The sequence below is a fragment of the Zootoca vivipara genome, chromosome 6, assembly GCF_965207765.1.
Source record: "Zootoca vivipara chromosome 6, rZooViv2.hap1.1, whole genome shotgun sequence".
NCBI lineage: Eukaryota > Metazoa > Chordata > Lepidosauria > Squamata > Lacertidae > Zootoca > Zootoca vivipara.
This window is the reverse complement of record NC_142589.1, coordinates 38,949,579-38,963,754: the sequence shown is the minus strand read 5'-3', so window position 1 is coordinate 38,963,754 and position 14,176 is coordinate 38,949,579. Positions and strand designations below refer to the sequence as shown.

At 48.7% G+C, this 14,176-nt stretch overlaps 1 protein-coding gene across 5 annotated transcripts in view; it reads right to left on the bottom strand.

Annotated features, from left to right (window-relative positions):
- TANGO6 (transport and golgi organization 6 homolog) overlaps positions 1–14,176 on the bottom strand; it is a 47,854-nt gene that overhangs the window by 11,710 nt on the left and 21,968 nt on the right. For 4 of the 5 annotated variants that reach the window (XM_035118906.3, XM_035118908.3, XM_035118907.3 and 1 more), the window contains exons 13-15: positions 12,114–12,626; positions 11,076–11,133; positions 4,283–4,435 (exon numbers count right to left, since the gene is read on the bottom strand). In XM_035118906.3, the coding sequence (XP_034974797.3) occupies positions 4,283–4,435; positions 11,076–11,133; positions 12,114–12,626 (724 nt within the window). The remainder of the gene's footprint in view (positions 1–4,282; positions 4,436–11,075; positions 11,134–12,113; positions 12,627–14,176) is intronic. The other variant, XM_060276026.2, reaches the window with a different exon arrangement.

Sequence of the window (14,176 nt, the reverse complement as noted above, 5' to 3'; positions counted from 1 at the left end):
GGAAGCCAAAAGATGCACAGGCTCCCGGGGCAGCTGCACCCAGCAGAGTTGTCAGCTGCCACCAGCTCCCTCACCCCTGCCAAACGCTCTTGGACTATTTATGCTGAAGAGCCCCAACAGGTTGTCTTGCCTGGTGCTGGCGAGAAAAGCCAGAGGGACAGAACATCAACACACCTGGAGGAGGAGGAGGAGGAGGAGGAGGAGGAGGAGGAGGAGGAGGAGGAAGGAGGAGGAGGAGGAGGAGGAGGAAGGAGGAGGAGGAGGAGGAGGAGGAGGAGGAGGAGGGGGCACAGCTTGGGTTGGTTTTCTGAAAATCAAGACAAGTCCTTAGGAAGTAAGTGACCACTTGTAAAAGGGTGGGGAAGTCAAGTCTAGGGGCACTTCCAAATTATTGTACAATGGTACCTCTAGTTGCGGGCACGATCCGTTCTGGGGTGCCATTCACACCCTGAAAAGTCCGCAACTAGAGCAGCGCTTCCACGCATGTATGAAACACGCAGAATGCTTCTGCGCATGCGCAAAGCGCGCAGAACACTTTTGTGCATGTACGTGCGGCAAAACCCGGAAGTATACACTTCCAGGTTTGCCACATTCGCAACCCGAAAATCCGCAACATGAACCTAATGCAACTAGAGGTATGACTGTACTTCTTAGTCCAATAAATGAACACTACAGTGGTTATTCCAAGGCTCCCCTCTCCCCCACAGAGAACAGCCGCGGAATCCCAAAGGGCTGCACTTGAATGCCCCCCACCAGAGAGCTCTCACTGGTAGTAGGATCTTGCTGTGCCATGATGGAGCAGATGGGTCAAACTTAGGCCCCTTTTGCTTCCAGCAGTAAGTCATAGTTATGTAGTGGTGCAACTCTTGCTATTCCACTTCCACAAAGGCAGCACATGCCTTGTAGAAGGATGTGCTCAACCAACGTTGCTTTGGAAAGGTTTTCCTCCACACCAGAGACAGCAATATCCAGAGGTGCAGAAGGGTTTTTGCCACAGCCAGCACTCCCTGCTCCCTGTTTGGAGCAGAGACAGCCCCAAAGCAAAGCAAAGCAAATCCCAGAAAAGATTAGCAGCAGGGGGTGGGGAAGGAAATCCAGTGATTTTTAAGAATAGAGTCTTAAATAGTGCTGTAGTGTTGAAAAATGTGAAGACGCACAAAACACTTTGGTTTAATTTGGTCTATAAATAGACAGACTAGTTGGTGCATGCCAAATAGGGGGCTGTGCTGACAGCAATGCAAGAACCAGGGTGGCAAGGAGTGGCACAGGCCGGGAGTGAAGTATGACACCTCAGCAGCCTCAAGAGACCCTCATTCAGTCAGCAGCCCCACACCCCTAATGCATGACCAAGCAGTGGGAGAAGCCACAACACACACAGCCTCATAGCTGCAGTCCCCAGGGGTGCTGGGGTGTGTGTGTGTCTGTCGAAGCCCATGGCTGTTGTCGGGGGTCAGGGGGCCTGAGCTCCAAGTCTTTTGCCCTGAGGTGGACATCTCCTGCACCTTCTCCCCTTTATTTTTTTAAATTACTCCCCCTCTGAAACTCAGCCTCAGTTTGCATTAGCACATGCAGATATGTATCACAGGCCTGGGGCCTCAAAATCCTTTTAAGCCAATCACTGAGCACCTAAGTGGCCAAAGTGCTTCCATTCATTAAACAAAACTTCTAGAAGATTAACAATAAAATGCAATGAGAATAGGGCAGAAAGAGAAGAAAATTGTGACTGGAAAAGCCTTCCTAATGTTTAGCTGACTAAAGAGCACTCTTGCTGGGGGCAGGGAAAGCAGGAGAGAACAGCACCTTGAAAAGAAAAAGAAAGAAAAGAGATACAAACAGGAGGGTAAAGCTCTGACACACAGGGGAGCAATTATGCTATTATCTTTAAAGAAAGGGCCCTTTGCCAGCAGCAACTCATCAGTGAGCCAAGAGAATTTTCCAGCAGATGAGGTGTCTGAGTGCACCTTCTTTCTACCTGCAAGAAGAAAAAGCAGCTGCATAGACCAGGCACAGCAGTGGGTAGGAGAGAGTAGAGGGTGTGCGAATCACTGCCAAAAGGGCAACGTAGCACCAAAAGGGTCACATGCTCTACCTTCACAATTGGAGGTAGTATATCTTTGTGGAGGACCTAACCAGAAGCCCAGTGGTGAAGGTGGTTGTGTTGCCATGGAGAAGCTCCCTTCCTCATTCCTGAAGGGCAGCAAAACCAGAGAGAAAGGGGGCAAACAGGTGGGTAGATTCATTCAGGGGATCTGAGCTGGTACTAGCTGTGCTCTGTTTGAAGGCAGTTTTGCAAGAATCCAATGCTACATATGCCTGTGGGACAGGGTTGCTTGTTTGCCAGGCATCTACGAACCTGCTCATAAAATCACAGACCTGCTGAGGAAAACAAAACTCTGGCATTGCTTTTACACATGTGTGAACTTCAAGGAGTTACTTCAAAGAGCCATGGGCTGTATCCAACTAAGTTATCCTTGGACTAGATAAGATTAATGGGCCTAACTTAGCCATGCTCATTCCTTTCAAGGGGTCTGCTCCAAGGAATGCTGGACACAATTCATATTGCTGAATGCCAACAGTTGAGTTGGAACAAAGCCTATAACCAGGTGGTTAATTGCCAAATTTCACAGGCTGGAGCCTTGTCTCTTCAGAGGCCCCATTCTTTGCCCACAAAAGCTAAAGTCTCCAGAATATGCTTTATGCTTGGAGTGGGCAACCAGTCACTCAGAAGAAGCACAAAATATTCCAAATTGCTCTGAGTGGAAGGGCAGTCAGGGTAGATGCAGCTTAGCCCACAAACAGGAGTTTTTAAGCAGGGGGTGCATATTGTACTTTGGAAGCTTATCAGAAGAACAGTAATAATGGCAGACATGCTTCCTCACCACCACAATCACCCCTTTCTTGCAATGCATGATCAGATGGAAGTGTCAGGAGTGTTCTGGGCCACCTGTTCAGTACATAATGGTCAACAGCATGGCCCTGGTGCCTGAGAGTGCACATGTCCCAGGATCCTTTACATCATGCAGGGCTTCTCAAGCAGACAAGCTGATGTCAAATAGGCCAGTTCCCTCAAGGCAAAAAGCATGAAAACCAGAAGAGGTCCTCACCCACTGAACACCTGTTTGAGAAAATATTTATTTAGCTGCCACAGAAGCCAAACCAAGGAGGAAAACCTGTAATCCCCCCCTTTATCCAACTAAAAGATTTAAAAGCCAGTCTTTTAGCCATTTTCTGCTTCAGACAAACAGGTGGGATGCACAGATGGAGAAACATCTGGGCCAGATGGTAATTTAATGAGTTAGGCTCAACATATATAAAGCACAGTAAGGCTAAATTGGCCAAGCAGGATTTGCAGCACAGAGTACAGGGAGCGATCTGTTCACTGGCAACAGCAGTGGACAAAAGACTCAAGATGGCTGTGGTGGCACCATCAAGACTGGTTCGTGCACCGTGCTAAGCTGGCACCTGTCCCCCCACACCCCAGTTGTGCAGAGGAGCTTGGATGCCACCAAGAAGCAATCACTTTAACAAACAAAACCTTTAAAGAAAAGCCTAAGCTCCAGAGAACTCAGCCACTGTCATGCCCAGACAAGTCACAAGGCTCCAGTCTTAGGGAAACAGCAGGCAATGCAGCCAAGTTTTATAATGGTGCCTTGTAACATGCAGGAAACCGGTGGGCAATTCCTGAACTTCCATTTATGGGGAAATGAAGCAAGGAGAAAATTAATAGTGCCGTTAAATAGCATGCACAGATTCTAATACAACTTGAGGCCTAGAAAAAGGAGGTGACTCATTCCCTTAGACATGCCTAATTTTCCTTTGTAAGGGCAGCACATGCTGTGTTACTCCAATCTGTGCCAGAGGACATGACTTCAAAGCCAGGGGACCAGGGTGGGTCCAAACAGTAACTTCCCCTGCTGTCAGTTTGGTGCTTGGGCACCTGAAGGCCAAGATGCTGCTGTGGAAGAAGGAGCAGGGATCTCTTCTAGCACGACTCTGTCCAGGTGGAGTGTTCTGCCCACACACTGAACAGCAAAGCTAGAGACATTTGTAGATTGTGAAGGCTGGGTACCAAGTTGCCAAGGAACATCAATGCTGTTTGGCACTCTGCACTTAGTACAACCAGTTGTGGGTTTTATACCAGAAAATGAGCATTACTCAACCTCCTGGACAAGCATGATTATAATGCCAGCATAGGCCTCCTCAGAGAGCCACATGTTCTGGTGCTCCACACGCTGCTGGAACAGCTCTGGCACAAAATTCCCAGTGGGAGCTGCAAACTCACCTAGTGCCCGTGTGATGCGCATCAGGGCCTCCCCCACTTTCATCCTGGTCTCGACCGTCTGTGCTTCCTGTGTGCCTGGATGAGCGCTCCCATATTGGGCCAGCAGGTAGGGAAGGACTCGCTCTGGGAATGCATCCGACAGCAGCACAACACCTGAAGATCAGGAGAAAGAGAAGCACCAGGGAGTGACATAGAAGGCAAGCATTGGCAACTGTGTGGACTGATGTCCAAGATGCTAGTGGGGGTACTTTGAACTGATGGCTTTTTGAGCCCTTTCCCAGCTCTCCAATTCTAAATCCAGAGGGGATAGCAGAGGAAGCACTGCCTCAAAAGGAGGAGAGATTGAAAATCAGATTCACACAGAGGACTTGGAAGGATTGAGCAATGTGCCTAAGAAAGGTGTAGTTTGGATTTGATATCCCGCTTTATCACTACCCGAAGGAGTCTCAAAGCGGCTAACATTCTCCTTTCCCCTCCTCCCCCACAACAAACACCCTGTGAGGTGGGTGGGGCTGAGAGACTTCAGAGAAGTGTGACTAGCCCAAGGTCACCCAGCAGCTGCATGTGGAGGAGCGGAGACGCGAACCCGGTTCCCCAGATTACGAGTCTACCGCTCTTAACCACTACACCACACTGGCTACACCACACTGAATAGTTTAAAGTGATCTTTTATTCCCCACCTGGCTAATTATTCAGATTTTATTTTTTGCCCTTGTCCAAAGGGTGTTTATGATAGTCTTATTGCCACATTGCCTTATCCTGGGAGTGGGGATTCCCTAGATGTTGTTGAACTCCATCTCCCATCAGTTCCAGCCAGCATGATTAGCAGAGATGGGAGCCACAGTCCAGAAACAACTGAAAACCCCTAAATTCCTCAGCCCTGTTGGCAGTATGGGAGCTTTTCCAGCTTAACACAGCTCTCTTGCAAGGCAAAACAAACCAGAACAAGCCTCAAAAAGGGAATTCCCAACACATGAGACAGAATCACCTCTGAAGCAGAATTGACCTAGGAAACTAGAAACCCCTGGCTTGGCATAGCACCACACACCTTTGCTAACCTGGTGCCTTCCAGATATTTTGGACTGCTGGCTGAAGCTGATGAGAGTTGTAATCCAAAATTAATGTAGGGCACCAGGTTGTCATAGGCAGCAACAAAAGGTGCCAACTTAACCAGCTTCAACTCTGTCCTGATGGTGGCTGTGCCAAAAAAGCCACATTCCCAAAGGGGTAGCTGCATTCATGTGCAGCAACAAGGTGGCAAAGTTCTGGACGTCCTCAGAGATGAGCCGGCAAAGACTGGCTTCATCAGATGCCACCCACAAATCACAATGGCAGAAAGGTGCTACTTACAAAGGTTCATGTCACGTGAGTCACTGCCCCTGGAAGAGGCAAGGGCAGCACCAGGGAATCAAGCCCAAATCTGGCCCACTGAAGAGAACTAGAATCAAGGTTTCCCTTCTGAGTGTGCTCTTAGAAGTGTTGTGTGTCCTACAGCCTTGCTCCAAGAAGTCATGGCAGCATTCTACAGTCAAGCCAGAGTAAACAGTGGGGAGGAAGCACGCGTCACTCAATTGCAAGCTCCACCACGGAACCATCAGAGCAGTGAAAACAGCCCAGGTCCTATTGGGCCATGCCCAACACCTTCAGTTCAATAGCTGCTTGTATTTGGCCTTGAAGGCACAGGTTACGACCTCAACCCTTTGAGATGATATGGATGCAGCTGTCTTTCACATCCCTTTGATCTCCAGTTCCAGATCAGACATGCCTCTGGGCACAGGAAGAAAAAATGGAGGAGGAGGGAGGAAAATGCCCTGGGGATTAGAAGCAGCAGGTTGTTGGGAAAATAGGTATTATGGGATTGTTACATCTGCTAAGGGCATTGTCAGCTAGTGGCGGAGAGGGATGACTAGGCTCCATTTGGGAACTCAAGCACCTGTTGCTGTGCTTGACAGAGATCCAAGGCTTCCTATCCCCATGCTGGGTGGCCTGCCTCTTAGCCTAACCTACCTCATAGGGTGATTGTGTGGATTAATTGAGGAGGAGGAGAACCATGTACACCACACAGAGCTTGGGCAACTTGGGCATCCTTGGCAAAAATGGGGGTTATAAATACAATAAATAAATGAGAGTTCACAGCCTGAAGAACCGTATATGATATAATAACTGTTCCTAACATTTACCTGGAAAGGAAAACTCATGTTTCCCCTTAGTCCAGGCCTCCTGGACCAAGCCAAAGTTTAGCCCTTAAAGCTTCTGTCTGAAAGTGCAAAAGGAAAGGCCATGGATGGGAGCTTGCTGCAGAAAAGGCTGGCATAGGAAGCAGCACTTCATCACAACACATGGGGATATTTCCACCTTAAGAGCTGAGGCTGGCACACGCCACAGCTTGCCCAAGGTCTCCCCAGGAACAGGGCTCCAACCGCCAAGTTGCCCAAGCCCAAGGCCCAAACTGACAGTAAAAAGCTGTGTGGGAAAACCCACATGAAAAAAGAGAACAGGGAGCTCTAGGGCAGAGGGGAGCAGAATTCCTCTTTAAAGAGTTGGTTTGAAGAAGATGAGAAACCTTCTCCTCCTCCAGGAACAGAACCATGGAGAGGAAAAAGTTTCCAATGAGGCCATCTGAGGTAGCCCCTAAACCGGCTCAGCTGGTGCCCTTTGGCTCTAGGGCACAGGTGGCCAACTTCCAGCTCTGAGGCCTGATCTGCCCCGCCCTCCAAGCCTCAAGCAATTTTTTCAGTCCTCAGCCAAAACCCCACCAACTTTGGCACTGGGCGGGGGGGTCGAAAGTGTGGGGAAGTGAAGCAGACACAGTGCTGGAGCAGGCAATACTCTGTGCTCAGGAACGGATGCAAATTGCCCCCTCCTTGGTCACCACATCATGAACAGAGGGGGCAATAAACCCCTTTCTGCTGAGCCAGAAAGATTTTCATTTATGTAGGGCTGTAAGGTAGTTTGTCCTGGATCCTAGGCAAGTCAATTGAACAATTGCATTTTGGGGCCTTTTTAGAGCTCAACAACTTTCAGGGTGTCCTGGTTTTTACTTTTTGAAATATGGCAACCCTAATTTATGTATTTGTTTAACATTTACAGTGCACCAAAGGATCTCGGGGTGGTATACATAGTTCTCCCCCTCCCCTCACAACAACCCTGTAAGGTAGGTTAGGCTGAGAGACCGACTGGCGCAAGGTCACCCAGCAAGCTTTTCAAGGCTGCATGGGGATCTGAACCCTGGTCTCTCAGCTTAGTCCAACACTCCAATCACTACAGGTGGGGCAGGGAAGGCTGTGTGCCTGTGTGTACATGAGAGTGCGCAGGGTGGCTACACCCACCTCTGACCCCCAGAGAGTGTAGCCAAGGGTAAATGTGGCCCTTGTGCCAAAAAAGTTTATGCTGGAAGTGCAATGATCCTGCCCCCTTTCTCAGTTGTTTAGGCTTGCTTCCTTCTGCAGCAGGTAAGGTGCGGCAGTGGGGGCGGCGGCGGCGGGGATTGCTTTCTTTGTGATACCATCCGCCAGGGAGTCTTGAGAATCACAGAAGATTCCATCTCCCACTCTGGGCGCAGTAAACAGTGCTCTGGACACTTCAAAGCTCAAGGGGCTCATTGCAGCGTAAAGCTTATTTTTTTACGGTCCATCACAAAATATCCAATACTGAATACATGCGAATCCCACATTGTCAACAGCAGGTTCAAGGACCACATCCAAGGTACAATTACAATTTCTTCCTGTGGCTCAGACTGGCTGAAAGCTGCCAATATCCTGGTTCTGTGCTCCCCCACCCCCTTTCTTTTGAGAACAATCATGTTACTCATTTCCGGCTTGTAAAGCAATGGGCTAGTAAATCTGCAATGGGACAGCAATACTTTTATGTGGGGGGTGCAGGAGGGAAGACTGTGGGGCCTGGAGCAACTTTGAGGGTGCCAAGCAGTGAGTCAGTGGCAGAGGCTACCTGGCCAAGACTGAAGTCTCTCCTGCCATGCTAATTTTCAGCTGCTTATCTAGCTGGAAATGGCAGGGAGCTGTGTGTTCGGGAATGGGGTGCATGTGTGTTAGTAGCCGGATGGCTCTCTGGGGGAAAGGGCAGCAGGTAAAATGTGACAGCTGCACCACATCTTAGCCTCTCCCCTACATCGTCCCAGCCCTTTTGAGGCAATGCCGACATTACTCTCAAAGCTGAGCCTTTCTTACTCAGCCCTCCTGGCAAAGTGGGAGGGTTCATCAAAGCCATCGCAAAGTTGCTAAACGTGCAAGGATCAATGCTTTCCATGTCACTGGTGGGAGTGGTGAGATGTCTTTCGCCTGCAGGGCACACATGAGCCCTTCACATGCTCAAGCCAACACAAGTACAGGAAGGAAAAGGCAGGGCGAGGAGGTTCCCCCTTCAGCTCCTTGGCTGTTGCAGCCAGAAGGGCAGGTCCTCTTTATTCCCTCTCTCCCACCTTCTTCTACCTGACAGGAGTCTGAGCCAGGGGCTTCCTGCTGGGACTTCCCAGGTGCCCTATACAAACTGCACAGAAAAGGTGCAGCATGAACTTTGCAAGGGTTGAAGACTTCCTCCTCCTGAAGCAACTTTTTATCCATCCATCACCTTATTTATGGGTTTTCTTGCTCAACCCCACAGTACTTTAAATAAGTGTTTGTTACTCATCCTGAGCCCTTAGGATGTTACTGGGATAAAAATCTGAATTATTATGAATTACACTGCACAATGAGGAAAGGGAGCTGGCTCGCACCCAAATGCATCCTTACACTTTGAGGGTGCCAAGGAATCCCCAGAGAAGAAACAGTGAAAAAATCCATCGGTCCAGAAAGCTGGTGGTGGATACTATTACTGTCTCACTTTCCTCACCTCTGTCTCTATGAAAAAGAGGTAGGAGGCCTCTTTCAGCCTCCATTTAGCCCAAAATATATGTTACTCTGCAGTGAAGCTTCCAGGACAGTTTTCAAAAACAAGATAAAAACCCCACAACACATAAATACATGGGAAGAGGAATCCCATACCTCTGTTATGATAGACTGCAAAAGGAGTTTGGCTACTTCATCAGGTTAAAGGCCTATATAGTCAGGTATCCTGTTCTCATAGCAGCCAACTAGATGCCTTTGATGAAGTCCGCAAGCAAGCCTGACTGCAACAACTCTCCCTGCTTGTGATTCCCCACAACTGGTATTCAGAGGTAGACTGCCTTCAACACTGGAGGTAAAACACAGCCATCAGGATTACATGGCTACACCAAGACTGCAGGTATGGGGCAAGTGTGCTCCTTCCCTGCACTGCCCCTGGCTCAGACCAGAAGAATGGCCAAGCTGGGGTGATGTTCTGAGAAAATTCTCTGGTTGCCACCTGCCTAAACAGGGCAACTGGTGGAGAGCCACTGAAGTTTGACCGTATCTCAGACCTCCCTGTGTGGCAATCTTGAGTTCAGCCTAGAATGTTCCTCTTTCCTTCTGCACTATCTGTACACAGCAGCTGATTAATTATGGACCCGGAGACATACACAACATTCATCCAGTGCCCTGCTACCACTGCCAACACACAAGTATGGGGGCTACCTTGGAACGACTCCTCCAGGACACACTGTACAAAGGGATGAAGTAACAGGGAACACAATTCTGTTGAATACAAGATGCCACAGTGCTCGTTTCCTAAGAAGACAGCCAGGGACACTGGCTGCCAGCTCAGTATTTGCATAGCATATCTGCCTGGCTTATACCAGATCACCTTGCTATTCTTCAGAAGGAAGCCAGTGAGAGATTGCTTTGTTCAAGGAATTAGTGGTGGCTTCTCCCAAAAGCAGGAGAGCAGAGATGCTGCCAATGGACAGGAGAGGAAGTGAGAGTTGCTTGACATGACGATGTCCAAGCAAATTGCACAGACCAGTATAACTGGCAATGAGACCAGGCCAATTCAAGTTTTCAGATGACCAAGAAGATTTCAGGGAAGAGCTGTGGCTCTGTGGTAGGGTGCTTGCTTTGCATGTGCAAGGTTCCAGGTTCAATCCCCACATTCCCAGGTGGGGCTGGAAAGGAACAACTCCCTGCCTGAACCCCTGGAGGGTTACTGCCAGTCACTGTAGAGGCAACCCTTGGCTAGGTGACCCAATGGACTGACTCAGCATAAGACTATGTACCTGATGTCAGCTGATGCTCTACTGTGCTCACATGCCCAGTATCTTCACGCTTAGTACCTTTCCAGAGCAACACTTAACTGTCTCCCAGCCACTTCTGGAGAACAAATGCCTCCTTCACATGGGATAAGGAAAACAGCATTTGCTCAGCAGAGCCACTGAGCCGTGAAGCAGCATTTGAATTACCGGTACTAGAGAGTCTGGGGTGTGGGGATTTTCTTTTGTCAGCAACTTTAGCTGATGTTTAAAACACAACCCAGTGAACGGGCTAAAACTGGAGGGAAGCAGGTTGTGGGGCTTCTTGATTTTATTAATGGCTGCCCCTCATTCCTCTTCTTCCAGTAAATTAAGTAGTGTTGTGAAACTCAACATCTCAACACCCAAAAAACAAAAGTGGAACCTGGGCAGAAGCAACCTCTCAAACACCTCCCATTCCTAGGAGTGAGGGTAGGGGATCTTAGTGCCCCTAAACTAGAGGGGCTTTTGGCTTGATCCAAGTAGGCGATCTGTCCTTTTTTTAAAAAAAAAATCATGTCCAAGCAGCACAACTTTCCACTGACAAGGAGCTTGGTGTTGGCCGCTACATAATTAGTCTGGCTAGACAGCAAAAAGCTTCTATTTTCATTCTCAGCAGAACTCAACACAAACAGTCAGACTCTGCCTGCTTACCTTGGATAGCAGAAAGATAAACAAAGGAGTCCTCGTGCTCCAAATTTTCCAAAAAAGCCTGGAAGGATAAAGTCCAAGAATCACCCAACTTGCATTCAAGTAGCATAGTTATCACAGCCTCAGTGCTGATGCCTTCCCAACAGAAGACAGTATCTCCTACATCCCTCATGTCACGCACAACCCCCCAAAAACCAGAGTTTTTGCTAACTGAAAACAGTCAGTGGTATAGCATCTGTTTTGCAGGAGGTGTCCCCAGGTTGTATCTCCAGTGGCATCTCCAAGTGTTGCTGGGAGAGACTCCCAGCCTAAAACTGTGAGATGGACCAAGGGTCTGCCTTTTATAAGGTGGTTTCCCATGTTAGCTTAACTGGCAATTGGCGTCTAGGCAGGGAAGAAGGAATCCTGGAGGTTTTTGGAACCCCTCATAGATTTTACTGTTCTGACAGAGGGAAGGGTCAGATGCCCAAGGTTAGAACTGATTTCCTCAACCAATGGGAGAGAGGTGTCTCAGCCAGCATGTGGATGATGCCCTGCCACACCAGCCTGTGTTAACTCAAACTAGAAGTACCCCTGGCATGATGTACCAAAGGAAGAAAAGAGGGTCACACCCCACCAAAAAGGAGAAGGGTCTCCCTCACTTTTCAGGGAATTGAAGACTACTATCTGTTGGAGAGCAAATGCGAAAAAAGGCATGCAGGTATCTAGAAGTGGTTAGAATAGCTTTTGCCAACCCAGTGCCCTCTAGATTTGGACCACAATTCCCATCAGACCCAGCCAGAACAGCTGAGCTTGCTAGGGCTGATGGGAACTGTAGTCCAAAACATCTGGCATGCAGCAGGTTGGCAAAGGTCAGGTTTACTTAAACCAACAGCGACAGCCTTGCCTATGCCAGGGTTTCAAAGTGAGTTCTTCCATGCAGGAACACCCTTAGTTAGGCAGGCCATCACTAAAGGGAGTATGAAAGCAATGAAGGTGCACACACACTGCCGCCTCGTGGGTGTTCTCAGAGGGCTGACACAGTGTACTCAGAGTGTCTACCTTCAGCAGCTTCTCCTGGATCTTCAGGGCTTCCGAGTCCCTCTGCTCTATCAAGCGGGAAAGACTGCGCAAGGCAGCTGCTCGTGCTGGAATGTCCGGGTCATAAACTGATAAGAGGAGTTCTTGCAGGTCCTGAGATCCACAGCCTGGCTCTGCAACAGATTCCCCAGCCAGAGGCCCTTTTGGCAGGTTGGAAATGGGGTCTGTGCCCAAGCTGCTCTCCATGTGGTCCTGTGGCAGAGCCGCCTTGGGGTTGGAGGTCTCTCTAGGGAGCCTTTTGGTGAGGCCCTGTCTTACAAGAGCTCTTGGTTTGACCGCCACTCCTGCATCACTCTTGCCCAGGGTACTTTGCGCAGCAGAGCTGACTGTCTCTGTGGAAAAAGCTCCATGGGTGCAGATGGTGATACGCAAGTCGGCAGCAAGCTCCTGGATGACAGGCTCTGGATGAACGTGGGAGAGATCCTCCAGCAGGGGCACCAGCCCCTTCAGGGAAGCAAAGTCAGCCGGTTTCAGCTGCAGAGAGATCATCAAGCACGTTAGTCCAGCCACAAAGACAGAGGGAATCAGGGCTTCTCCTGAGAATTTTCCCCAGGGCTGAAGGGAGGCTGTGTCAGGAGAAGGAACTGCAGGAAGGAAGCCTTTGCTGTGGTTACCGTTATGGGCGTATATGAAGGATCTGGCAGGGGAGATAAGATCATGCCCCAAGCCTACAGGTGCAAAGAGCAGATGGGGTGGGAAAGGAGCCGCTTTCTGGGACTCGTGCTAAGGGCCTTGAGGTACCGTACACCTCAGGTGGTGGATTGCAAAGTAGCTGGAGAGCAAGCCGGGATGGGCAGAATTCACAGTACATATGCTGGAAACTGTCCACTTGAAATCTGGACAACCCACTGCTGCACCCAGCATTGTTACCACACCAAGAAGCATCTCCCCCTCCCCAACAACTTATTTCTAAGCAGCTTCTTAATGTGGCATTATTATAGTAGTAGATATCTGTAATTTGCCTTGCGTGTTAACCAGAGTGGAGGAAAATTATATAAATAAGATCATCTTCATCACTCAAGGGTTTTCTGGAAACCACATCAGATTTCAGCAAGAGGTGGTGCACATTTTGCTAGGGCCAGTGTAAAAACACAGGTTATGGGAGAGGAAAGAATAAATTTATGTCCTGGACCAAACCCAACAAGCAGCAACTTTTAAAACTTCCACTGTCATCTAGCAACAACCAGGCTATGACAGAAGGACCCAGGGCCTGGCTCCACTGGCTCAGCTAAGAAGACAAGCCATCTTTAGGCTCTTTCCATTGCAGCTGGTTGTAAGAACTCTGTAACTAAGAACTAGTGCCTGAGTTTTCTTTTCCTTCCTCCTCCCTCCCAATCCTTTTTCCTTTTCTGTAGTGCCTTTTACATTGTGAGCTATAAGACAACAAGGGTTGTCTTATCACTGACATTTGTATGCTGTTATGAAAGAGTGATTTTTTCTAAAACGTGGGATAAAAATGCTTCAAAATAAATGAACAAAATTGAGGTTTTACCCCTCACTCAACTTGTTTCAACTCTGGTCAGAAACCAAAGTACCGTCCATCTACCCCTAGCCAATCAAATAACTAAATGAAGTTGAATAACTTCAGCTCAAAGCAGCTTGTTTTTTTGTGGGGCTCCTGCCTACAGCCTCTTTGTAGGGCTACAGAAGCCAACTGGCCCTTACAGCCTTTATTCTCAGCCTTTTAGCCAAAAAGGTTCTCAGAGTAACCTAAAAATATAAGTACTGAGATGGTCCTTGCCTTCTGGTTCACAATCAAAAAAGACATGGCACGTGAGGAAAAATGAAGAGGAGGGAGAAGGGAAAAATAAGCTCAAGCACAAGTTATTACAGTTCTTGAAGTGATAGCTGGTGGTACTGGCAGTTCTAGGTACCTTACCCTTGATAAAGAGCAGATCCTTCCCTGAAAGGCCTGACAATGCCCAGGCCAAGAGGACAAGGCAGCTCCTGGCACATGGTTCTCCCTTCCCTCAGGACAGCTGACTTGTTGGCAGTTCAAATCCTCGCAGGAGGATTTGATAGCA